We start from the raw sequence: 27,895 nt of genomic DNA, 5'->3' as shown, positions 1-27,895 counted from the left end.
ACTTTTTTTTTCCTGTTTTCTTTTGTCGTCTGAGGCAGTTTAGTTGTAGACTGTTAAGTTTGTGATTTTCTCTAACGTGTGGCTTACATCTTCTTCACCTCAAATTAAACAGATGACAGGATTAAGAGAGAGAGAGAGAGAGAGAGAGAGAGAGAGAGAGAAGAACACCTAATGCATGCCTGGTCGAACTAGGCAGATACCCCCTAATTATACATATAAAAAAATGATCCCTCAAATTCTGGACACACGTAAATTCAACTGTGTCAAAAATGTCTAACTCCTGTTTCTGATTGCAGTAAGCACTGGGGAGAGTGATAGAAAGGGACCACCCCAGAGATGAGGGGAGAGAGCTACCAGACATAAAAAGACTGTGTATAGCTGTGAATGCTGAAAAGCTACCCTATTGTGTGATCATTTGGATATTATGGTGAAAAGCCTTTTTTTAGTTTGTTAAATTAAAGTCTTACCTTTGAGTTGAAATCCCAAGTTTCCCATTACCTGCTTTCCCACCCAGCGGACCTCTTCACACTGGTGCCAAAACACGCCGGCATGGAGTCCTCGCAGTTGACAGAAGTAATAAATTCCCTCGCCAGTATGCACCACGCACAACATCAGGCCCTGCTTGAGCTACGCCAGGACTAGGATCGCCGATTCCAGGAGGTGCTCCAAGCTCAAGCAGAGGACCGGCATGCAATCCGGAGCTTACTGAACCAGGAGAAAGCCCCGGCTGTGACCCTGGACACAGCAGCCCCCATGCCTCCAGTCTCCCTCATGAAGATTAGTGCAGAAGATGATCCTGAGGCCTTCTTTGATATGTTCGAGAGGATGGCCGAGATTTCGGGCTGGCCGTGTGCTCATTGGACACCCAGACTTATCCCACTGTTACCAAGATTTGGCATGGACTGCATCAGGCCATTAGAGCGGACGGCACGCGGACATCGTTTTGTATTAGTTCTTTGTATTGATCCTCATTGATCAAGGCAATACATTTATGTCACGAACACTATGCAAACTGTATGAATTATTGGGTATTTGCACCAGTGTTTACCATCCACAGACAAATGGGTTGGTGGAACGATTTAATAAAACCCTGGAAAATATGATTTGTAAGTTCATGCACAAGGATTCTAGAAATTGGGATAAATGGCTCGAACCCCTGCTATTTGCAGTTTGAGAGGTCCCACAAGCTTCCACAGGGTTTTCCCCATTCGAGCTGCTGTATGGGCGGCGGCCGCATGGTGTGCTCAATATCATGCGGGAAGCTTGGGAGGAGGGACCTTCAAACAGCAAACATGAAATTCAGTACATTCTTGATCTTAGAGAAAAACTCCACACTTTGGGTCAACTAACACCGGAGAATTTGCTCCATGCTCAAGAACGTCAAAACCGACTGTATAACAGGGGTACTCGGCTATGGGAATATGCACCAGCTCATATTACAGCTCATATTACTGCTCATATTACTTCCCACATCAAGCTCCAAATTACTCGCCAAGGGCCCATTGAGGTCACACGACACGTGGGAGATCTCGATTATGAAGTAAAATTAGCAGATAGAGGTGACGCACATCAAATATACCATATCAACCTCCTGAAATTATGGAGGGAGGAAGTCCCTATGATGCTGGCTGTAATTCTGGAGAGGGCGGAGCTCGGGCCGGAGGTGAACGTAAAAAACAATCCTGTCACTTGTGGAGACCACCTCTCACCATCTCAAGACAGAGGTTGTCAAGTTGCAGAAAGAATTTGCAGACATGTTTTCTCCTCTACCGGGTCATACAAACCTCATCCAGCACCACATAGAGACTGCATCCGGGGTAGTGGTACATAGCCATCCCTACCAACTGCACGAGCAAAAAAAAAAAAAACTTTCAGGAATAATAAGATGCAATGCTCGATATGGGAGTAATAGAAGAATCCCACAGCGATTGGTCCAGCCAGGTTGTCCTAGTTCCTAAGATCGACGGGTCTGTACGATTCTGTGTGGATAATAGGAAAGTCAATTTGATGTCTAAATTTGACGCACATCCAATGCCTCGTATTGATGAGTTGCTCGATCAGTTGGGCACAGCTCACTTTTACTCAACACTGGATTTGACAAAGGTTTATTGGCAGATACCCTTAATGCCAATGTCCTGTGAAAAAACGTCTTTCTCCACACCTTTTGGCATACACTGATTTGTGTAACAGGTACTCAGACTTGATGGTAGTGTTAAACCCGGAGGTGTGGTTTACTGAGGGATAAAGGGGAGCATGTAAACCTGAGCGCTGACTGCAGTGCAATGGAGAAGAGATCACGGGAACTTGATGATGGAGCGTTGGTGTGAGGAGCTAGAACACGCTGGAGCATTGGAGAGGAGAACTTTGAAGAACGTTGCTGGGACGTAGGAGCTCGGGATGAAGACCAAGGAACGTCTAGAGGAGAAAGCAGGTAAGTGAGTCTGTGATCAACATGGAGACCAGACAAAGAGTGACGGGAGAGTAGATCTTATATGCTGTGAAGCTGATTTATGTGGGAACGAGTTTCAGGTGCAGGTGATTAGTATTCGGGAGAGAGAGAGATTGTGGAGTGTAAGTGCTGGGAGTGTCAGGAGGAACTATGACAATTTGTGACACTTCCGTTCGTTTTGTCTGGGGCACCAGCTACGTTTCAGCACCTCATGGACCGAGTTCTCAGGCTCATCATTATATACAGTAATTATTGGCAGCGGCACATGCAGCTTCTGAGGGATGTTCCGAGGTTGCTGCGATGAGCGGGACTCAAGGCAAGCCCCAAGAAGTGTGCAATTAGATGGGTGGAGGTATGGTATCTGGGGTTCCACTTGGCACACAGGCAGGTGCTTTCCCAAATTAATAAGACTTCAGCGATTGTGACCTGCCCAATACCCAAGACCAAAAAGGAGGTGAGACGGGCTGGGGCTGGCTGGCTATTATAGAAGGTTTGTGCCTAATTATTCGGATGTCAGCAGCCTGTTGACTGATCTCACTAGAAAGGGAGCTCCAGACAAGGTCCAGTGGATGGAGCAGAGTCAGTAGGCGTTTACACAGGTGAAAGCTGCACTTTGTGGCTTTCACATTACAGATGGACTCTTCAGACAAGGGGTTGGGGGCGGTGCTCTCGCAGGTGGTGGAGGGGGAGGAACGCCCGGTGCTGTACATTAGTTGCATTCTCTCACTGAGGGAGACAAAGTACAGCACCATTGAAAAATATTTTCTTGTCATCAATTGGGCCATCCTCACTCTACGGTACTACCTGTTGGGGCGTGCCTTCACCCTCTGTTCAGATCACACCCCACTCCAATGGCTCCACCGCATGAAAGATACCAACGCACAGATCACTCGCAGGTATCTGGCTCTTCAGCCATTCAGGTTTGACGTGGTCCTGAGACCGGGGGCGTATATGAATATATAAATATATAGGATTTAAACTCACTCACTCTTTCTCTCTGTATTTGCAAAGTGGCAGAATGTCAAATTGTAAATTGAATTGCAATTCTGAAATAAGGAACATTTGTGGGGATTATTTACATATATAAAGGATAATCAATAAGGAACATTCTCCCTCTCTCTGTTTTAAATGCATGTCAGTCATAATGACAACTTTTGCTTGGAAGTCTTATACATGCTTGTCTCTTGGTGAGACAATTAAATACTGACTGTCTGAAATTCAGATGCCACATCATGTGGCCCTGGTGTGTATTAACTCTATTAATTACTCACATGTTGCTACTACTGACCTACACGTGACACAGGTGGGGATATGTGGCGGCAGGGGCATGGTCAAGCATTCGTCTGGAGAGAAAGAAAGCAGTAAGGGTGCACACACCTGAGCGCTATAATCTTCTGATTGCAGTAAGCACTAGGGAGAGCGATAAAAAGGGACCATCCCAGAGATGAGGGGAGAGAGCTATAAAAAGACTGTGTTGATCCGTGAATGCTGAAAAGCTACCCTGTTGTGTGATCATTTGGATATTATTCTTTTATATAAACCCATTTTTAGTCCTACATTTGAGTTGAAATCCCAAGTTTCCCATTTCCTCCTTTCCCGCCCAACAAACCTCTTCACAAAGAGATACAAAACAGAGACGGATCCTCACCAAATACAGGCTCAGTGATCACAGTCTTGCCATAGAAAAAGGCAGACACAGACAAACATGGTTTCCAAAGGAAGAACGAGTCTTTGCTCACTGTGACAATGGTGAAGTTGTGACAGACACACTTTCTCCTTCACTGTGAGAAATGTACAGAGGTGTGAGAGAAATACTTTAACAAACTCTCAAACCTCATGCCACAGTTTTCCAGTTCAGCAGAAATGGATCAAACGCATGTGTTAGTTGGCGGACACTCATACGTTTAACACACATACAAATACATTTTTGAGCTGCACACCTTCAGAAACCAATCACTGCCGGTCACAGTATTTTTCATGTTCATAATGTCTTGTTAAATGCTTATTATTAAATGCTTTGGCAATATTGTATGTTAACACAATTATGCTAATGAAGTACTTTAAAATCGAGAGAAAGAGAGAGAACTGCGAGAGAGTGAGAGAGAGAGAGAGAGAGAGAGAGAGAGAGAGAGAGAGAGAGAGAGAGAGAGAGATGCCGTTGTTTGTTAATATAGAGGGCCTGGAGGTCAGTGCTGACTCTGGTATTAGGCTTTGTCACATATTTGTTGACCAGAATGAAGTCATTATCTACCTTAAAATAACACAGACCTCCTTTGATCAGATAGTCTACCGATCAGACGACATCCATCGATGTCATGTTCATCCATTGCCTGAAGAGCAAGATAAATGTTAAAGTGAGAGGGCTAAATACAGTATTACAGAGACAAACTTTTATAGAGGTTAAGATACATTTTAAAAAGAGCTGGAAGTAAAACAACAGCCACTGGGGAACAGCATTGCCAAGATCTGAGAGCCAAAAAAAAAATGTTTTTTAAATGAACACCACCCTGGGAGGACAGTATACTAAGAATCACTCTAGGTGGTAATATGATACATTGCAGCATTATCTAGCTATAGCATCACTCATGACCATCTATATGACTGTATCCACATTTCATCAAGAGGGCATGAGAATATTTGCTAAAACAATCAAGGGTGTAACATTGAAAAGCTCTGAGAACACACCCCCTGACTATGTGGATAGGTTGAGACCGCATGCCGACAGACAGACAGCTACGCTGCTGTTGTGACAGGAAGAGGTATTGCTGACACATGCGACTTAAAGCAGATATAAAACACGCTGAAACTAATATAGTGGTGGTGGCATAGTGGGATAAAGCACATAATTGGTAATCAGAAGGTCGCTGATTCAATCCCCTCAGCCACCACCATTGTGTGCTTGAGCAAGGCACTTAACTCCAGGTTGCTGCGGGGGGATTGTCCCTGTAATAAGTGCACTGTAAGTCGCTTTGGATAAAAGCATCTGCCAAATGCATAAATGTAAATGTAATATGTGAAAAATTATTAGTTGATTAGCAAGAGCTTAATTTAAGCATATTCATTATTATATATTTTATTGTATCTTCTCTTCTTGTTGTAGAGTTGATATTCTAAGGTACTTCATTTAAATCAGTATACTCCCTGTAACAGTGCAGTCCCCCCCCCCCCCAGAAAACTGTACAATTTAAAAGAGAGGGAAAAGGCCAATGTGGAGTGGCAGTTGGATAGAGAGAGAGAGAAGGAAAAAAAAAACACTTACTTGCCGGTTCTCCGATACGCCGTAGCTTGGTCCTCGGCCACCCCTCCACCCTCTAACGGATGACAGCTGTGCCTTCCCTGGTGGATCGGAGGCAGTCCTCCAGCCCCTTGGGGATAGAATGCCCCGCCGCGTTCTTGGGGAACAGAAGGAGTCTCCCCTGCCCCTGGCAACAGTTCTCCCGCTCTTGCCAGTCTGCAGTGAGCCCCTCCCCGCTCGTGGTCTCAGACCCCGCCGCATTTCAGCAGCTGGTAGGGGTCTCCTCAGCCCCTGGCAGCGGCGGCCCTGACCGCTCTAGGCGGTCGGTTAGAAGCCCATTCTCCCCTCGCGGTTGGCGGCCATTCCTCCGCTTCCAGGTGGCTGGGCTCCTCCATCCTCCGGTGGATGGCTGCAGCTGCTCCGTTGGGGTGGATTGTAGCGTCGAGAACTCCCCTACGGCGTATCCCTCCTCCCTGGGTTTCGGCACCAGTGTAAAGGAGTTCAATGGAAAGGAGGAGGCGAGAACCGGCTTGACAATATAAATTATATTTAATGAAGAACTATACAAAAAGACACACACATAGGATGGACAGCTGCCCGTAAACACTCTGTCGACCACCGCCGGCCTTTATCCCTCACAGAGGCTTGATTAGCCTGATAAGGGGGCGGGTGTGTAAAATCACGACCCGGCCCCGCCCTCCGCCTGGTCACAATTGTATACAGTTCAGATATCATAATACTACTTGAGAATTGATTATTTAATATTACTTGGAGTTGGTTAGAGTCTAAAACCGACACTCCTTTAAACTACAGAGAATTACATATACCATCAGTGAAACAACTGCATGTTGAAAATAGAAGAGATTCAGGAGGAAATATTGTTTTGTTTAAAGTATTCCAATCAGCCACAACATTAAAACCACCTGCCTAATATTGTGTAGTTCCTCCTTGTGCCGCCAAAACAGCACCAACCCGCATCTCAGAATAGCTGAGATTATATTCTTGAGTTACTGTAGACTTAGTCAGTTTGAACCAGTCTGGCTATTCTCTGTTGACCTCTCTCATCCACAAGGCATTTCCATCCACAGAACTGCCATTCGCTGGATGTTTTTTGTTTTTGGCACCATTCAAAGTAAATTCTAGAGACTGTTGTGTGTGAAAATCCCAGGAGATCAGCAGTTACAGAAATACTCAAACCAGCCTGTGTGCAACCAACCATCATGCATGCGATTATCTAATCAGCCAATTGTGTGGCAGCAGTGCATAAAAGCAGATACAGGCCAGGAGCTTCAGTTAACATTCACATCAACCATCAGAATGGGGAAAAAAATTTATCTCAGTGATTTAGAGTGTGGCATGATTGTTGGAGATGGCAAGGTAGGAAATGCAGTTGAGCTTGAAATTATGATTATGCCTACAGACTGCAATGGCAAGATGTACAGTAAAAAAGGAGTTACTTTTTGTTCTGTCCTCACCCAAAACTGAGTAGATTGCTTCAGAAGACATGGAGTAAACAACTGAAGTCATATGGATTATTTTTATGCTGCCATTATGTGCTTTTTGAGCACCAAAATTTTGGTCATTATTCACTTGCATTGTATGGACCTATTCCTTTAAGGATAAACAGAAAAGTTATCTTTACAACTGGCTAAAATTCAATATCAATGGAGCTTTTTAGGAAACATGTAATACCAACATTGGCCATGTGGTTGCACAAACACATCTCCTGAAATCCTCTTGCCAGAAGGGTGCACAAACACACAAACATACACAAGCACAAAGTAACTTAGAGTACTTATAGAGCACTTTAAAATAAAAAAGTAATGGTTTAATGTGTGATCACTGTTAGTATGATTAAGACAAGACACAAAATAAGACTTTAAAACAAGTAATTTATTATGTTCCATCATCGACAATGACAGCGACTCTCATTATACCCTTCTGGTCCCCAACACACTCACACACACTTGTACATGTCTCCTTTCACAAGGCCAAGCCAAATCACTTTACTAGTGTAAAATATAATTCAGGCAAACCTATTTTAGGCACCAAAGCAATACTTTTTGCTGACAACCTACTAATTTAGGGGGCAATTATAAAGTCCCTGTATTTCAGCTGAACAAACTAAACAATGTTCCAGACATCTTGATGAATTGGTCTATTCCTAGTGTGAAACGATCATTTTCTGGGCATTGTCACAATAAGGAAAATATTGCTTTTGATTGTTATGCTACATTTCCTACTTTAAAATTTTCAAATAAAATAAAAAATGTTAAAGGGTTCTTGTTTCATTTAATTCCCAAAAGCATATTTAAAAAACCTGTTTACAAATTTGCATTCCCTTGAAAACACGTATATGCTAATCTCAAGACAATCTGAATCTTTTGCAACCTGCACAAAGCAAATTAAGTGTGCTAAATCTAGTTTAAAAAACGCCCTCCATTCTAGTTCTAGAGGACATGTCATGCATCAGTAAGAGGTTCTAGAAGTCTAAGCCAACAATGGTAAATTCTAGAGATTCAGTTGGTGACACATTCCACGAATATGGTACACTTTGGTGTCCTATAACTTTAAAGCATTGGAGGCACAAATCCCATGTTTTTTGTTGTTGTGAGAACTATTAATTGTCAGTTAAACTAGTATCCAATTATTAAAATCATAAAAAAGTGTCATAATTTGAACTGATTGAACTGATATTAAATTCATTTTGAATATATTTTTCGCAATTATTGAATTTATCACAATTTTCTGAAGGTTTAGCACCTCCTTTCACTGACATCTTGTTAAAACAAATAAAAAATAAAAGAATCAAAAATACTACATTTTTCAAGAGTTTCAGGTTACATTTTGTACCCTATTTGTGGAAGGTGCCTGTTCATTCTGAAACTCAAGTATTCTGAGAGCCTAGACTTCATCCATCTCTATTTCTAACAGGTGAATGGATAAAACACAATGCACAGTCGAATACTGATGATAGTTTACATTCTCATTGTGATTTAAATAGACACCACACCACTGTTAGATCAACATTCACTTTGTGACAGAACATTTCGGCAGTATTGCATGAACGCTTTCTTTTTCTTAAAGGTATTTTTTAACAATCTGCTATACAGTTGCAACATCTATCAACCCTGCTTAAGGATAAGAGAGACCATGACTGCATGCTTTAGGCTTATGTTAGGACGAAGCTTGTGTATTTGGCTTTAAATGTGCATTTGTCAAGGTGTGTTTTTGTCTGCATTTAAGTTTGTGTGCTTGAAGAACATCTTTATAGCTTGAAAGCATAACACAAGCAGGACTAATTGAGTTGTATACGTTTTGCAGTTATTCAACACATTGACATATGTATCCTGCAATCAACTCACAACTAAGATGTGTCTCACAAGGATCTACTCATATGCAGTTACCAGGAGACGGATGTATCTTGGCACACTTATTCTTGTCAGCGATTGGCCTATATACACATGTGACAACTGAGCCAATCAAAGAGGACCACAAAGGCAACATGCTATAGTTTTATGTCTGTGCAGTGCTCTTCCGTGTCAAGCTATTTGTGAGGCAAAAGTGGTGATATGCTTTTGTACAAATAGAGTTAATGACTGACAAACAATACATACTGTATAAAACACATACTGTCAACACAGTACACTTCACAACAAACAAGAATTTGCATTATAGCGTTTGCTGAGGAAAATATCTCCACACACTTTACTATGTTTTCTTTAAGTAAACCAAATCATACATTTTATTGGGACTTGGGCTTGTGATCCTGCAGGAACAAAATGGATGTATTAAACAACTATGTATGGTGAAACTCCTCAAGCAGTTGAATCCCAAAGTATTTTATGCAAGTTTAATAAGGTTGTTCTTTTGGTTTTGCCAGTAAAACAGAACCATTAATTTGGCCATGTATAGGTTAATAACATTCTTTTGTGTTCATCCCACTTGATGACCTTTTCTGTTGTCCTCCGTCATCTTTGGGAGACTTTCCTATGGTCTTGTCTTTCATTTGCATGTCTTGTAATGCTTTCCTTTATATGACCAAAGGAATCAAGGTATTTTGTAAGTTCTTGCCTCTCTTGTTGCATATGCCCTTATTTTACAAACACTACCTTGCTGTTTCTTTATTGCATAGATTGAGTTTATAACAAAACTCTTTGTTTACTGAAGATCTAGCATATCTGACCTTCTCGTCCTCTCAATGTTAAATTCCATCCTCCCTTTTCCAGCTATTCAGCCATCTCTTTACTCAGACATAGGGTACTAGGGGGCTAAAGGAAATTCTGCTTTTTTTCTGGTCACAACATCTATAAAGGCAAAAAATAAAAAAATAAAAATCTAGTTTTATTGAAAATTGATGGAGCAACATCATTTGTGTGAAAATAAATAATAAGGTTGTTTCAACAAAACTTTTGTAAAAAAAAAAAAAAAAAAAATGGTGGTGAGGGAGCCTTTTACACCACAATTGGGGTAAAAGGCCCCTAGGGTTTTAAAGTTATATTGTTTTGATATTGATATTTGTTAATTTCAGGGATTTTCATAAACTGCATACATTTGCAACATTAAAAAAAAAAAAAAAAAATTAAATATAAAATTGCCTCAAAATCAACCTTTATAGAACACACGTATTGATCTCATTGATAAGAAGAATTTTCCCATGTACTGTCAAACAGGTGTTTAGGAAAGTGCTGTGGTAGTTTTTGTTGCCATTTAGTGTTTTGGGAAAAAATTAAATCAATGGAGCCTTTAACCCTGCTGAGTCTTTAGCCCCATTATACCCTACCTTTGCAGTTTTTATTTTCAGGAAATGTCCCCACCTGTATGACAACTCTCCTCTCCATGCACAATCAACACAGGGAAAAAGAATGCATCCTGATATGCAGGAGGTCTATCTCCTTCTCTTGCTTCCTCTTCTTCTATCTCCTCTGGTTGCTCTCTTTCCTCCCCTTCCCTCTCACCATCTTCCTCTCTTTCCACCTCATTTCCAACCTCCTCTTCCTCATCACCCTCTCCCTCCAGCACTCTTCTGCTCTCTTCATCCTGTCTAGACCCCAAAGCTAGAAAACCACCTCCCCCACTTCCCTCTTCTCCTCTTGCTGCTAGTCCTCCACCAACACTGCGGGAGTGGAAGAGTGACGAAGGGCGAGGAGCCTGGAGACGCCCCAATGAGAAGCCACTCCTGCTCAGAACCAGCCTGCCTGGGCCTCCAGGACCACCCCCAGTCCCATTGGTCCTCATCCCAGCCATCATTCCACTGAGCAGGGCTGCTGTTGGGCCTCTTAGCCTGGAGGGCAAGGAGGCGCTGCTTGTAGTACGGCGGCAGCGAGGACAGCTCTGGAGCAAGTAAGCTGAGGCAAAGGCCACTGGAAGTGTAGGGCCACCCCCTGTTGAGTTAGTCCCTTGTCTGGCTTGAGAATTGTTGGTCCCCTGGTTGGTACCTGAACCAGGGTCCATTAACAAGGCCTCAGAGTAGCTGGGCACCATTTGCTGGTTGCAGCGAATGTGCCACTCCAACTCCGTCATGTCCACTGTGTTAACACGAGAAATGGTACGATAGCTTGATCCAATGCCGCCTCCATTTCCATGTCCATTTTCATTGCCCACACCATTCTCAGTTATTTCCCCCCTACTATTATTATCAGCATCACCAAACAGTTTCTCTACATGGTAGTGTACATATGCAGTGCGATACTCTGCAACAACCCGAAGTGGCCAGGAAAGGAGTAAAGCTGAGGCCAGACAGAAAACTTTGCGCTTGGCATACCAGGGCTGTCTGGCTGGGTCAGGGAAGGCTAGAATGTGCTCACGGAAGTCCACATTCTTAAAATGCATTCCCTCCCGTGCCTCCATGTAGTCATCCAGTCCCTCATTTTCACCAAAAAATTGTGCACGCTGGGTGAGGTATGCAGCCTCTGCCCGAGCACTAGAAAAACTAAAGCATTTAGTGAAGCGCAGCCGTACAACCGGGTGATCCATTAGGCCCCTTAACTCCTTTGATACATCTTTAACACCATACCGTGCATAGTCAAACTCTGAACCAGCTGCATGTGTGTTTACACGTTCATGATACACTTGTGTGGTGGTATAGGCGTCCCCATTGCGGTAGCGTGTGACTTGTCTGGTTCGTCGCAAGTAGTGATAACTGATGGCCTTCCACCAGATACAGGGTGTAGCCTGCTGCAGCCTCTGAACACGCTCGTACACGTCCGCAACCTCTGCTTGAGCCAACATGGCTGTCTTGGAGTAACAGTGCCAACATTCCACCAGGTAGACCACGTACAGCATGGCCAGAAAAGCAAGAGGGATATAAACATAGCCACTGGAACAAGGACCCTCTAGATCCAGTTCATCTGGGATGTAAACACTGGAGCTTGCTGAGGTTGTAGAGGGGTCTCCGGGCTCAACAACAGCAGCCTCTGGCTCTGTTGGAGCTAGCTCTGGAACTTTGCAGAGGTTGCACCAGCCCAGTGTGCCGAAACAACCGAACATGAGCAGAGTGAGGAGAAGACACTTCCAGTGAGACCCTCGGCACAGAGAGGCAGCTAACGACTGCTTCACTGGATGCAGCTGCAGAGAGGTAGAGACAGAGAATACAGTAGAGACAGGTGACAGTGAGAGAGTAAAATAAACAATGACAGAAACAGAGAGACAGAAGCTGGAATACATGAAAATATGCTACATCATTCCAAAAAGAAAAAAATATATTTGTATACAGTTAAACCCTCAAAAGTATTTAGATTATTGGTTTGAACATTTAAATATAGCCTAGAGAGCCAGCCAGTTGGTGGAATATGTTTAACTATATACAGTATATACTGTATCCACATTACTTCAAAATGTATGGTTCAATTCCACAAGAAAACACTTCACTAGGGGGGCCTGGGTAGCTCAGCAAGTAAAGATGCTGACTACCACACCTGGAGTCACAAGTTTGAATCCAGGGCATGCTGAGGGACTCCAGTCAGGCTTCCTAAGCAACCAATTGGCACGATTGCTAGGGAGGGTAGAGTCATGTTGGGTTAACCTCCTCGTGGTCGCTATAATGTGGTTCTCGCTCTTGGTGGGGCGCGTGGTGTGTTGTGCGTGGATGCCGCAGAGAATAATGTGAGCCTCCAAATGCGCTACATCTCTGCGATAGCACGATCAACAAAGCATGTGATAAGATGCGTGGACTGACTGTCTCAGACATGGAGGCAACTGAGATTTGTCCTCCGCCATCCAGATTGAGGCAAGTCATTACGCCATCACGAGGACTTGGCGAGCATTGGGAATGTGAAATTGGGGAGAAATTTTATTCAATTAATTTATTTCTTCAATCAACAGACAACCCCTTAAAGGTTATTTCTTAGTCCAAAGTCATATCTTAAATACAGTATATAGTAGAGCGATCAATCCTACCTTAAATGATTTAAAACGCCTATTACTGTAAATCTAAAATTCTTTTGACAAGGCTGTCAATTGACAAAATAATGGATGCTAAATACATCAGCTCTATCTAGTATTTTCTGTCAACTGGGATGAATGTCAAATCTATTAAAACAATGCCATAATTAAAAGTGGATAGTCAGATTTTAAAGGGATACAGAGGATACAAAGGAGATCTGAGTGTACAGAAGAGGTTATTGCTTGTATTGCAGTGATAACAATGGCCGAATGCTAATTTGCTCACTATAAAACATCTTAAACATGTTATAAGATCACAGAAAAAAAAAAAGAATAAAGACAATGGGGGAAAAATCATGAGCGCTTTCATAAAAGGTTTTGCCCACAGGGAGCATTTTGTTAATTTTTTAATTTCAATTTTCTGTTTCCTTGCACTCTCTACTCTCACACTTACACATAATTTACAGACCATTTGTAATGGCCTGCTGAACCAGATAAATGGCATATTCAGTACAATACAGGCTGTATTTTAATTCATTTTAGAGTAGATTTTTAAAATTACTTAATTAATTCAATGCACCTTGTCAAACTGCACATAAATAGCAAATGCTTTCTTCGTCCTTCTCTTCAAATGCTCTTGATAAAAAAATACTTAAACTTAAAAGGTGCCATGGACAAAATCTTAAGATTTAATTACATCGTTCAAATGTTAATTTCTGAATATATGATTTGGTTAAAAGTAAATGACTAAAAGAGAATTGGCTGTGCAAGAGAGAGCAATATAATGTTATTTCACTCTGCATTATGCAGAGTGAAATATCGGCAAAAGAGAGACTTTTTAAGATAAATGTGTTTGCAGGTACGTAGAGAAATGCACCACATATTCAATCAACATCTTTCACTTGATTTAAGTCTTTCTAAATCCTTCAACAGCCAATGCCACACTAATGCCATACTGAAATGTACAGAAATAGCTCTCTCTCTCCCTATAACTGCTGCCATCTAAATTAATTTAAAACTGCATTTCTGATATCACACAGCTTTCTTCCCTTCAATCTGTCTCCATTTCTATTGATTTTCATGTAACAAGAGACAGGAGGTTAACTCAGTACCAATGAATGAACTGCAGAGGGAGAGGGAGAGGGAGAGGGAGAGGGAGAGGGAGAGAGAGAGAGAGAGAGAGAGAGAGAGAGAGAGAGAGAGAGAGAGAGAGAGAGATGCTGTTGTTTGTTAATATAGAGGGCCTGGAGGTCAGTGCTGACTCTGGTATTAGGCTTTGTCACATATTTGTTGACCAGACTGAAGTCATTATCTACCTTCAAATAACACAGACCTCCTTTGATCAGATAGTCTACCGGTCAGACGACATCCTTCAGCCTGAAGAGCAAGATAAATGTTAAAGTGAGAGGGCTAAATACAGTAGTACAGAGACAAAATTTGATGGAGGGAAAGATACATTCTGGGGAACAGCATTGCCAAGATCTGAGAGAGCAAAAATAAATAAATTAATTAATACCATCCTGGGAGGAAAGTATTCTAAGAAACACTCTAGGTTTGTAATATGACACATTGCAGCATTATCTAGCTATAGCACACTACATTACCATTATTTTGGACATATCATGGCACTACCATGATAGGCTATTCTTTGGTGTACCATGTAAATATCATGGTATTAATATCTGACACTGTAACATGGTACCCCCACCCTATTTAGCAAAAGCATGATGTTAAATATATATATATATATATATATATATATATATATATATATATATATATACTTTTTTTTTTTTAAAGGGAGAAAGACAGGGGGGTTGTTGTATTTCCTTACATAAACAGTCATAATTAAAAAAATCTTGATATTAAACACTAATACTATTATGAGTCTGAAATACCAATCAGATGTTTGGCACTGTGGCGTCATAATCCCGTTTGACACTACTGCTGATTAACAATTAACGTGTTTGTGTAAACACAGACTCCGGTGTGCGTTAAGTTTGAGTCATTGCAGTATTTTATTACTATTTTATTCCAAACACGCTCATGTCTCACCTCTTCCCTCCCAGACCCGTTCAGTATGGGCTCTTCTGCATCTACAGTCGTCTCCTGCATCTTTCCTCCGTTCCTCTAAAACGGGGGACTCGGGGATGGCCGAAGGGCGGCTCGGGATGTGGCGGCCCACGACCGGGTCTTCCCCTGCGAGTGATTCACCCCATCCGCCGCGGATCCCGATACGGTTCCTCCAGCGCGGCACCCTGGGCGAAGTCGCATGACCAATGCCACATTTCCCACCCGGATCGGTCTTCTCCTTGCCCTTCACACATCAAGTGCATGCATATCTTCTCAAATAGTCTCTCGGTTCTGACCATTTCACCACTAGCTTCATCACCTTTACAACGTCGTTGTTAATCTTATGGCTGTATGTCCTGAAACATGGATGATGGGAAAAGAATGCATCAAGAATATTATAACACGCACGAGCTTCTGCACTATAGTTGCAGCCAGCAAAACATCAAAACGCATTTCCACGAAAGCAAACAGCGTGGATCCAAGGCGCCCTATTTGTTTTTGTCGATGTGTTTTTCTCCTTGAGGGAGATTCAGAGGACGTCAGCGGAGTCCCCCTCCAATCTCCTCCTGGCAGGGTAGCTGTTACCTCAACGCTGCTTTCTTAACACTGATGTCACCCACCTGCACTAAAGTAATGCAACTGCTCCCTTCCTTTGCGCCAACGGCCAGTTGAAATTCTTTCTCCCACTTGAATGCCAATTCTGCCTTTTTTTTATTTATCGTATGCTTCAGAGATTAAAGTAAGGTACAGCAAGTTAGCTTTTTATGGTTTGAAGCATAGGACAGAGATCAAAGACAAAGAGCTTAAATAAAAATTAAATACACTACACAGCAAGTTAAATAAACACATTGTCAAGTCACATTGCATATCCCAGTCAAGCATATTTTTCTTTAACTATTTTTTAATTTTTTTATTACTTAAGACATTATTTGAGAATCAAATACAATGTACAAAAAAAAGTAAATGAAACTGAAATGCAGACAGTGATTAAAAAAATGATTAGCATATCCTCATTGAAAACCTATGTCAGAGGTCCATGCGTACAATAAAGCTGATAAATAGTGCGACTCAAGGCTGGTCCAAGATTCATGCAACCAAATACATGTATACTGTCATTATCTTTGGGCAAAATAATTATTATTAAAAAAGTTTGACTTTGTGATTAATGCACCAATGCATTTGTTTAGATTAGATCCATTTAATAGATCAGATATTTCTTCTGCAGAACATAAATGAAGATGTTTAGAAGAATATCTCCGCTCTGTAGGTCCATTCAATGCAAGTGAATGGTGACCAGAACTTTGAAGGCCCAAAGGGCAGTATAAAAGTAATCCATATGACACCAGTGGTTAAATTGGTATTATAGGTGTGGGTGAGAACAAGATCAATATTTAAGTCCAATATCTTCATGTGTGTTCAGCAGAAGAAAGACAAGTTATACACATCTGGGATGAAACAAGTGAGAGTAAATGATGAGAGAATTGTAATTTTTCGGTGAACTATTACTTTCAGGAACATTTGTAAAGGATAGTTGAAAAGAGTTCTCTCATCATTGATATGATATTATGCCATCTCAAACTCAAGACTTTCTTCTGCACAAATATTTTTTTTTTTGAAGGATGTATGATGTTTATATTTGGTGCTGTCAACCTATTACACTTTTTAATAGTGATTAATCGCACAATTTTCATATTTTATCACAATTAATAGCAGATTTTGAAAGTGCTGAAATCTGCATATTCTTTTTCTGTCAAAATTGACTTTATTTCCTTCTAAGGATTGAAAAGAAAAAAAATACTTAACAATAATGCTATATTAACATTTTACAAACAAATCTTTTCAAAGTACCGGTATTAAGATTGAAATGCACAAAAACAGCACCAATACAAGTACCATTTTTTTTAATCTTTTCCCTTTTCTCCCCAATTTGGAATGCCCAATTCCCTATGGTGGCATAGTGACTCACCTCAATCCGGGTGATGGAGAACGAATCTCAGTTGCCTCCGCGTCTGATACCATCAGTCAGCGCATCTTATCACGTGGCTTGTTGAGCACGTTACAGTGTAGCAAGCGTGGATGCCCAAGCTTTTCTCCACGGCATCCACGCACAACTCATCATGCGCCCCACCGAGAGCGAGAACCACACATTATAGCAACCACGAGGAGGTTACCCCATGTGACTCTACCCTCCCTAGCAACCAGGCCAATTTGGTTGGTTAGGAGATCTGGCTGGCTGGAGTCACTTAGCACGCCCTGGGTTTGATCTCACAACTCCAGTGGTGGTAGTCAGCATCAATACCAGGCCCCCTCCAATTCAAGTAACATTAAATGTTTAAACACAAGTGGGAGGTTGACAAATTGAAATAACAAGTCCCCATAGATTGTGTATTCTTTGCAATGTACATTAAATCTCTTAAACTCGTATCCTCCACAATATCAATCAGCCGGCAGACTGTGGCTATTAGCTTTGCAACAGCAAACGTGAAGCCGCATTCACAATTAGCATCACAGTTTCAATGCCAGCATATGCGCCATTTTGGTCTGTTTCTCACACGAAACGATCAGAATTGCTTCAGTTGTATGGATTACCTTCATGCTGCCTTAATATGCTTTTTAGAGCTTGTAAGTTTTGAACTACATTGTCTTGTATTTTATGGAGAAAAAAAAACTAATATATCCTTCAAATTATCTTTGTGTCCCAAAGAAGAAAGTCATTTGAGTTTGAGACAGCATAAGGGTGTAAATGATTTCAAATCCTTTTTGGGAGAATTATCCTTTTAACCTACATTGTGACAGTGCAAAATTATAATAAACAAACCATATTTGATGGATGACAGTAGCTTCTCCTTTTCTGTTTCACTGGAGCTCTGATCATATGCTTTCAATAAACTAAGGAAAGGAAGCATTGATAAATATGAGAAGGGGAAAGAAAATTAATCAGGCCAAATGATTGTAATGGGACATCAGCCTTTTGTAAATGGTAAGGAGTGCAATTGTAACTATTCCTGCTCGACCAGCTACGGGCGGGATTCGAACCGGTGTCTCCAGCATAGGAGGCGGCCATGATAACAAGGAGACTAAAGGCTATAGCCTCTAGCACCAGTCGCTAATGCACCTCTTGAGGCCAGGGTAGTGACGTTTACACACACTGCACAGCACATACCAGCTGGCTACCGTTACACAATGTAAAATGACAAGACCTTCCAGAATGTCAACAGGGACTAAGCAATTGTCATGGAAAACATAAGAATGTTTCTGTGTTATAATTATGTTTATGCAAGACTTGTTTTTATACACTAAGTGTAGGTCTATGATAGTGGAATGTAAATGAGTGACTTAATGAGCGGTGTCTGTGATAGCAGAGTGGTAGACAATAATTTAATCATTGAGTGTCCGTGATAGAGGAATATAAATGAGTGATTTAATGAGTGAGAGTCTGTGATAGTGAAATATGAATTAATTTTAATAAGTGAGTGTCACAAAAATAGTGGAGTGAGTCACACCTGCTGACTGTGCTGTAGATTTCAAGCACAGCGGCCGCTTTATCCACTGATCTGCATGAGCTGTCTCGCAAATACTTCCCGCACTGTTTGGCACTGCGGTTGTGTGTGTGAGAGAAAAAAAGACATCTCATTTGTGAATAATCTTTGTATTTTTCAAGATAAAAGGGTGACATTTCACACTTTGACAATGGCTAAAGATTTAGAACCTGTTTACACCTAGTATTAAGATGCATTTTGGTGATCCAATCACAAGTTGTCATCACAAAAAACGAATTCGAAGGAAGTCAAAAACACGTGACCACATCCCATTTGAGGTGTAAATGCAGTGAAGTACGAGAACTTCATGGACCTTCTTCAGTGTGTCCGATATCATATCAACATGTAGGGACACAGATGACAACAACAAACATCTAAAGCTCCTTTAATACAGGACATCCACTAAACAAACAAATAATTCGGCTCCAAATGTTGCATTTGTGCTGATTACATTTCAACTGCATTTGGAAGAAACAGCACTCCAGTTTTGTTTGTGCTTTTTATTGACTGATGTACGTCATCATGAAATCAGAGACCCTCCCCTTGAAATCTGAACACAAGTGGTCACAGGAGATGCATTTACGTGACCAGGTTTAAACAGCGATGTGCCATCTGACCACATGTGATCGTACCACCCGATATGCATTTTAATACACAAGTAAACGGGGTCATTCTTTCACATAAATTACTTTGTTTTAAATAGCCCCATGGTTAAACTCTGTAAAGGACATGAGAGAACATGAGAGGTTCTCAGTTTCTCCCTCTCATTCTCTCCATCCCCTTCCAGTTTTCTGGAGCGACAGAATATCGTGCAATTCTGATCATGATCAAAAGAAAAAAAATACTCATTACAAAGACACATGATGAGTAAATGGTGCATAATTGTTTTTGGTCCTTTGGCTTTGTTTAAAACAAACCTGGTAGAGTTTCTGGAGGTATCTGGTCATGATAGTGAGGTAAGCAGCTGACTCCTTCACATCTTGAATATGTTTCACAAAGAAGCCATCAACCACCTGAGAATCACACACATATACAATAGCATCTTCATACACTAGTTTATGTGTGACTATGCCTGCTGTAGTAGGGATGTGCCGGTGTGTTGACTATAGCTTGTTGTAATGTACTCTCAGGTAAACTGAGATGAGCTGCTGCTGATCCGCACTCCTCCACTAGATAAATGGTTTACACAGACCACACCTCTTTAGTCGGAACTGTGAGAGTGACGGAAGAGAGAAACAGGGGAGTAATAGAATCTTGTGTTACAGAGAAAAATGTGACTCTAGGTCCATATTCTCAACTTTTTTTCAAAATATTGAATCCTTCAAGTGTGCAAGACTGAATGAGATGAGCTCAGGCCACACCAGGGTTCATGGGTTCAAATGCTGTCGATTTAGGAGGTTTAAGGCCAAAGTATACTTCAGTTGTCTGCGTTGCAGATCGCTTCAAGCACATTATGCGTGACGCAAAATAAGTCATCAGCACATACCATGCTGACTGTCACGGCATGGACTAGCACGTGGACAGTCTTTGAAAGTGTACCGTCGTTGACTGGACTAAGAGTATAGCAAAGTAGTCTTAATGCACGGTATACTTTCTTTTGGTGCGTTCTGTATCAGATCACGCCCTGTCGATGCGTTGCCTTTTGAAGTACACTTCTCTGACTGCAAGCGAATATTAACTCATTCGACACATGCGCACTACGACTGCTTTGCAATGCTCTTTTAGTACAGTCAAAGGCAGGCACAATGTGCACAGATGGGTATTGTCGAGAAAATTTGGGCTGCACCGATTTTTAATCTGAATGAAATTTCCATCACGCATACTGTGTGCAAGGGATCAGCGATGTGAACAACCGAAGTATAGTATATTTTGGCATGTAGTGCGCATGTGCCGAACTTGTTAGTATTCGTTTGCGTCTAAAAGAGTATACTTTTAAAGGTAACATGGTCGACCGGCTGTGATCCGGAATGCACAAAAACAAAGTGTAACCTGGCCTTATGTGTATACTCCCAGGGTCATAGCTAGTGGGCTTAAAGGTGTTAACGATTCTAGGTGGCCCAAATGTCCAGGGGGCCAAAACAAATTCTAAAATGTATTTTTTAAAGGGCCCAGCACTATTTATGCAGTCAAGGGGCCCAGAATTCCTTGCTACAGCCCTGTATACTCCTACATGTTTGGTTATCAAAACAACAACCTTAAACGGGCACTCATTTTATACTGTACATATGTTACATATACAACATTTATACATGTTATATGTATGTTTATATGGTTCAAACCTTCTGCTCCCTGAAGCATCCGTCTATGATGCTTCTACACAGGTCATCCATTCTCTTGCTCTCAATTATCAAGCACTAGCTCTTTTCCCACCGGAGGACGTAACTGTCCTGAAGCAGGACGACACTGTGTTGTTAATTGTCTAAACTGTTTTATGTTAAATATGCATTACATTTATAAATACTTTAAATATATCATGATTAAATAATTATATAAAATGTAATACATTCTACAAGCTATTGAGTCTGTCCTCTGCACTTCGTCTGTTTTGGTTCAGCTACTAAGTCAAACATCAAAAGATTCAAAGGATAGTTCGAACTGCTGAGAGGATTATTGGTGCTCCCCTACCCACCCTGCTAGACCTGTACACATCCAGAATAACAAAAAGGGCTGGTAAAATCACTCTTGACCCCATTCACCCAGCACACTTCCTTTTCGAACTGTTGCCCTCTGGCCGGCGCTACAGAGCACTGAGCACCAGAACATCCAGGCACAGGAACAGTTTTTCCCCTTCAGGCCATCCACCTCATGAACAGTTAAAACTGCCCCCAAATAATTTCCCTTTTGTCAACACAACCATATACAATATTCAATCCATCCATTACTTTTATCCATATTTAATTTAGATTTTTTAACATATCCTACCTCTTCATCAATACATCACCTGCACATAACTGTACGTATATAAAATATTCTAACAATATTATTGCTCTATTGTATAGTTCTCTTTTTATTTATTGGTTATATCTTATGTTTTTATGTCACTGTATGTATGTTTAAATGTGTATGTTTGTATGTATGTATATATGTTGCATTCTCTCTTCTGTCAGCATGACAAATTCCTTGTGTGTATAAGCATATTTGACAATAAAGCTAATTCGGATTATGATTATTGTTTAGTTAATTATTACATATGTCATGTATTTAATTTGAATAAAATTTTAATTGATTGACAGCCCTAGTTTTTACTTATACAGGCTTCCTATGCCTATATAAATGTTCCATTACATTTCTAGTCATTTGCGATTATATGTCCTGTAGAAATCCTGCATGAGGATTTTTTTAAATCATTTAATAGAAAGTGCTCTCACAAAAATCTAATTATTGATCTGAAATATTTTAGAAATTAGTCTAACTATAAAACTGTTCAAAATGTATTATGGTAAATCATAATATATATATATATATATATATATATATATATATATATATATATATTCACTTTACAAATTTCAATGAACCATGGGGACTCTGCATACAGTGCTGTGAAAAAGTATTTCCCCATCCTGATTTCTTCTGTTTTGTGTATATCTCATACTAAAATGTTTCAAAAACTCAAACAAAATCTAACATAAAACAAAAGCAATTTGAGTAAACACATAATACCATTTTTAAATGATAATGTTATTTATTGAGGCAAACAAATTATCCAAAGCCAACTGCACCTGCGTGAAAGTATTTGCCGTATGAAACTGCATTCGTAATGGGGTTCAGCTGGATTAGACACACCCAGGCCTGATTATTGCTAGCCCTGTTCATTCAATTCAACACCTAAATAGAACTTTTTCAGCAGCATGAAGTTAGACTAAAAGGTCTCACCCAGTAGCACATTATGCCAAGGTCCAAAGAAATTCCAGAAATGATGAAGAAATGGGTGATTGAAATACATCAGTCTGGGAAGAGTTACAAAACCTATTTCAAAGGCTCTGGGACCCCAAAGAACCACAGTGACAGTCATTATCTCCAAATGGAGAGAACTTGGCACAGTAGTGAACCTTCCCCGAAGTGGCTGACCTTCCAAAATTCCTCCAAGAGCACAGTGACAACTCATCCAGGATGTTACTCTCGCATCAATAAAGTTTGTGAGACTGTGAGACCAGGTGCATGCTCCCCCGTATTAAAATGTTGTACATTTTAAAGTTATATGCATCAATCTGGTGCAATCTGTGAGACTAGATCTATGAAGAACTTTGTGCTCTTGTAAACAATTTTGTGCTAAAGTAGTAATATAATTATATAGATATGAATGGTGATGACACAACAAAAAAGTCACACTGACAAAGCATGGTAAACGAGACATCTGTCAAAATCACCTGCTGTCCCTTCCTCTGGAGAGGCTGTCTCCCCTGCTGCCCCTCTCTGAGAGTCAGCTAAGGTTGTCTCTTCTGCTACAAAGAAACAAGTAATGTTAAAATTCCACTTTCATTTCAGTTTATTTCTTGACAAAAGCCTATGAATAATCTGTTTGGCTACTGACTTACCATCTAACTATGCTAGCTATCATAGATAGCTACCTCTGTAGCGGTTTCTTCCTCATCTGGTGGAGGATTTCACTCTCTCTTCTTGAAAAATGATCATGATCTGGAAATCAAGGGTACAAAAATTAAGCTTAAAACAGTAGCGTTACTCCAAAATGATTAGTTAACATTTCAAGTAGCCTAATGTTACATAATGAGCCAACTTCCTCCTCAGATGCTGAAAATAGTTATGTTGTCAGAGCTGCTGGTAACAACATTAACGTCATATAATTAGCTAATGTTAGCTAGCAAGATACAACGTTACATACATTATAAATAGTTTTTCACAACAAGCAGCCAGATATGTCAGTTGAAATAAGCGAGGAGACTGACAGCTAACGGCGTTAGCTAACAGTAACTTTACCTAACATAGCTAATGTTAGATTAATGCTAATTATCAATAACATCTGCATTCAAGTTGCTGTCGTACATGGCAGGGCTCGAAATTAAGCATTGACCTGTGTATATCCTCCAAAGAAGTAAATTGGTCGTTCACTTGCCCAAGTAAAAAGGTTACTTGTCCAGAGAGAAAAAAGTACATTTTTCACAACACAAACTAATATGTTAATTATGAAGAATGGTTTCAAATATCTTAAGTAATTATTCAATATTTGTAAACAGTCAGTAATAAAATAACAATAAAAAAACAGCAATGAATAGAAATAGATTAAAAATAATAGAATAAATGAAGAAAATTAAGTTCAAAGACAGACGGGAACCGGCTGAACGGTAAATAAAGTTTAATCAGAAAATTAACTTAAAACAAAAACACATGCAATATATGCAACGTGGCCATGCATGTCTCTCTCTCTCGAACTGATGCCTCTGGCTCATCTTTATCCCCTCCCGGCTGATTAGCCCGATCCAGGGCCAGCCATGTGTCCTCACGGCCCGGCCTGCCCTTCCCCTCGTCACACTCCTCCATCGCCCGACTCAGACCGGGAAAACCCCCAGCATGATGCACTCTGCTCCCTTCCTGGAGAGGGGCATTGCCCTTCCAACCGTGCCTGCCGGCATGTCTTCCCCACCATTTGAAGGTGAAAGACTGATCTCCAGCTATCAGAAGCATTTGGCTGCAGTTGCTGCTGCTAAAGGTGGTACAAACAGCTATTAAGTTTGAGGCAGTTAGTTTTTCATATGGGTGTTATAGGTGTTGGATAACGTTTTTGCTTCAGTAAAAAAAAAATAATAATAATATATATATATATATATATATATATATATATATATATTTGAAAACTGTATTTTGTTTACTCTAGCTGCCTTTGTTTTTATGTTATATCTCATTTGAAGATCTAAAACTATTTAGTAAATTTAGAAAAATACACAAAAATAGAAGAAATCAGGAAGGGGGCAAATACTGTATATAGCTTTTTTATTTTTTCATAAGATTTTAACTTAATTATTAATCATAGTAGATTATAATGCACACTTTAATGTAGTTGACATGGTCAGGCTAAAGTCGGCAAATCACTTACCATGTGATTTATAAAAAAGCATCTGTAGGAAATACAGCGGGTATGGAGCCTGATGGCTCTGCAGTGAAAAAGCGAAGTGGCTCAAATGTACTTTGCAGGTTATTTTTAGATTTTGTCATCTTTATCAATGTATGCAAATTGGCCTTCAAGAATAACAAAATATTTGACTGAGACATCACAAGATGAATTAGAATCGAGGGGAAACCAGTAACCGTGCAACCCCTAAAACACAGTGCTTCAGGTGAAATCAATTGCATTTTGAAAAGAGCAAAGCTGCCATCTGCTGGTGATAGTACTGCATCCTTAGAGCTTAATATACAAACGACAAGGGCAAGGGTGTGTTTTACCTGGCACAGGTGACACTTTCTCCTGTGGTACCCAAAGGAAGTCCCCTACATTCAGTTACCTGATGTCAAAGGTCACACCATTCCTTTGCAGTTCCTTGACCAATTCTTGTTTGCATCCACTGCTTCCCCTGTCAATTTCAGAATATATACACATCCATTACTGTTCTGTAAAATAAGAGAAAATAATTTAAAATGCACTGCATATAAAATACTCTCACCCTGTTGTTTCAACGAAGTCAACACATTACACAATGTCATAAAAGCCAGGGAGAAGATAGCAACCCATTGCGGTCTTCCATGTATCTACGGCCTGAGATTTTCCTGTGGCATCTGACACAGGGGCAAGACTCTTGGCATGGTTCATAGAGAGCTTTGGTAATCCTTTCTGAAGACTTGCTTGAGCTATGGGTGAAATAGTTCATACAGTTAATATAAAACAACCAACACTGCTCCAGACACCCACTACAGTTGATTTTTAATCACAGGTAACCAAACTTGTTAAAAGGGATAGTTCACTCAAAAATAAAAACTCCCTCATTTACTCACCCCTCTAGTAAAAAAGGATTCAAATATTGATCTGTTTTTCATATCTTTATATTCACCTGCATTGTATGGACCTACAGAGCTGACATTTTCTTTTAAAATCTTCATTTGTGTTCTGCAGAAAGTAAGCCATACACAACTGGGATGGCATGAGGGTGAGCAAATGATGAGAATTTGTACTGTACTGTTATGCCTAGGTTTTTGACCACTCAACCACAATACTAAACCTGCTTAAATCGATCAGGGGGTAAAGGTTTGCTTGGCTAGCTTCAATAGTTAGCCCCCGTGAGAAGATTCCAGAGCTACATCATTATGCAGCAAAAAGCCTGTTTGCCACTGATGGCAATTCAAAGTAGCCATGCATTCTGATGAAATACATTTTTTGCAAGCAAAATATAATCATATAGTAGATGTTTCACTGGTGACCAATTTTTCTTTGGAGGGTTTAAAAAAAATTCAGCGTCAAACAGACTTCTGCAAGGAGGCCTCATATTTCGGGTGGTGCATGTGCCAGCAAAGTAGTTGCTGTTGAGATGAATAAGAATGCTAACAGACGGTTTACTTCAGGCAAAATAGAGCACCTTGCTACCCAGCTACTCGCTTTCTCTCCTTTCTCCTCATCTTCCTCCTCATCCAAAGTCAGGTCCACAACCCCTAAAATCTATGCCCAGAGATTTCCTCTTCGTTCTTTTCTTCATCCATCCCTCTCTCTTTTAAATCCAGCTTCTCGGCTAAAGCTAGACCCTGTTCAGTCAATGAATACCTGAAATCAAACAGGGAAAGAGAGATGAAAAAACTACTTAGAAAAATAAGACCCCATGTACAGCAGAAATGTACTTTTAACTGTTATGTGACATCACTTGGCAGGATTGTGAGTCTTCACCAGAAGGTCTTTCTGAATAAGCCTGCTCACTGACGACCAGGCAGTGTACTCTCTACCAAGATCAGGCTATGTATTGGGTAAAAGGCATATATAGGGTTAAATAAATGGTCAGGCTAGAATCGGTTTGGTAAGACTTTAAAAGGTGTTAGTGGTCTTACTACTGTGAAGGACTTGTCACACAAAGGTTGGGCCTCAGTTTGTAGTTAATTCCTAAACATGAAGCCTTTGCTCCCAGGCATCTGCAGAACATGGGACAAAAATTAAGCTTGTAATGCAAATCGGGAGCGGAGCGGATATCTCTTCAAAGAGTTTATGGACTATTAAATGCATAAGACACACTCAGGTGTCCAGCCAAAATAGGTCTCACCACGTAAATGTAAACTGACTATTTCTAAATGAATCCCAATCTACTCGCTCACCTTTTGGTACAAGTACTGCGTTTTCATGCCCTTTTCCTTAGCGTGGTCCCGTAACTGTTATACACTGCAGGAATAGCGGGTTCGGGCACATCCGACCCAACCATACCGGAGCCGTCGGCATCTTCACGTCGACCAGCTGACTATGTCAAGGAGTTTGCGCAGTCTGCAAATGATGTGGCCACGTTATAAAAAGGCGTTAGATATGGTTTCCAGCACGATGGGTAAATAATATGCATTAATTTCAGACGTGCATGGGAAAAGTGCATCTATTTTAAAGACATTCTTAACACACTCGCTGCCGCTGGTCTTCTCTTGATATACCTGTGAAAATGTTGCATGTGCCGCTAAAGATTTGGATAAATCCTAGTATGTTTGCCTTTCGAATGGCATGTAAATAGTACTTTCTAAAAAGGTTCGAGTGAATTATATTAACCTTAGCTTAGTTGCTTAAGGTTGCCCGCCTGTATTTTCGAAAGTATAGTTGCGTAATTTCCGTCTGATGATACACGAGCAGCAGAGGATTAAGGAGAGAGCGTAACGGTCAACTAGAGTGTTACGACAGTAAGTCACCGTTTGCGGATACTATACAGTTGAACGGGGAGCGCCGTAAACTGACTCCTATCTGTCGCATAATCGTCCGCGTTTTCTCTTATTAAACATCAGGTTTATCGTGGTAAACGCCAATCAAAGTTTATTAAAAAAGGTTTAAAACGTGTTGAAGATGATCGGAAAGGTGGTTAATTTACAATTAAATTAGCTGTTTCCTCACAAAAGCATTTTATTTAGGAAACTAATGCATCTACTCCATAGACATCCATTATTAATAACGGCCTCTAGTCTCCTCGCCGGTGGACCGCCCACAGAATGTCGCGTCATGCATTGCTTTGCTAACCTAGTAGTATGTCAATAGAAGGGCTCTGATTTAAAGAAGCTCAAAATGTTGTGTTATGTAAAAAACAAAATAAAACAACA

At 40.6% G+C, this 27,895-nt stretch overlaps 1 protein-coding gene and 1 pseudogene across 1 annotated transcript; both read right to left on the bottom strand.

Moving 5' to 3' along the window:
* Nucleotides 1-10,224: 10,224 nt before the first annotated feature.
* Nucleotides 10,225-15,182, bottom strand: LOC127645383 (transmembrane protein 151B-like). Its single transcript, XM_052129019.1, has 2 exons — nucleotides 15,123-15,182; nucleotides 10,225-12,251 (listed from the first exon to the last, which is right to left on the bottom strand). Exons 1-2 carry the CDS (start codon nucleotides 15,180-15,182, stop codon nucleotides 10,485-10,487), a joined length of 1,827 nt encoding a protein of 608 aa, XP_051984979.1. The 3' UTR covers nucleotides 10,225-10,484.
* A 979-nt stretch (nucleotides 15,183-16,161) lies between these two features.
* On the bottom strand, nucleotides 16,162-26,950 carry LOC127645053 (crossover junction endonuclease MUS81-like; annotated as a pseudogene).
* Nucleotides 26,951-27,895: the final 945 nt, after the last annotated feature.

The sequence above is a fragment of the Xyrauchen texanus genome, chromosome 1, assembly GCF_025860055.1.
Source record: "Xyrauchen texanus isolate HMW12.3.18 chromosome 1, RBS_HiC_50CHRs, whole genome shotgun sequence".
Taxonomy (NCBI): Eukaryota; Metazoa; Chordata; class Actinopteri; order Cypriniformes; family Catostomidae; genus Xyrauchen; species Xyrauchen texanus.
The sequence above is the reverse complement of the archived record's forward strand: the minus strand, read 5'-3'. Positions and strand labels throughout refer to the sequence as shown.

Excerpts from the sequence above, each read along its gene's own strand:
- LOC127645383 (XM_052129019.1), bottom strand. The coding sequence starts at position 15,182 with ATGCAGGAGACGACTGTAGATGCAGAAGAGCCCATACTGAACGGGTCT. Across the intron at positions 12,252-15,122 it reads ACGGGTCTGGGAGGGAAGAG|CTGCATCCAGTGAAGCAGTC; the intron begins GTGAGACATGAG and ends ACCTCTCTGCAG.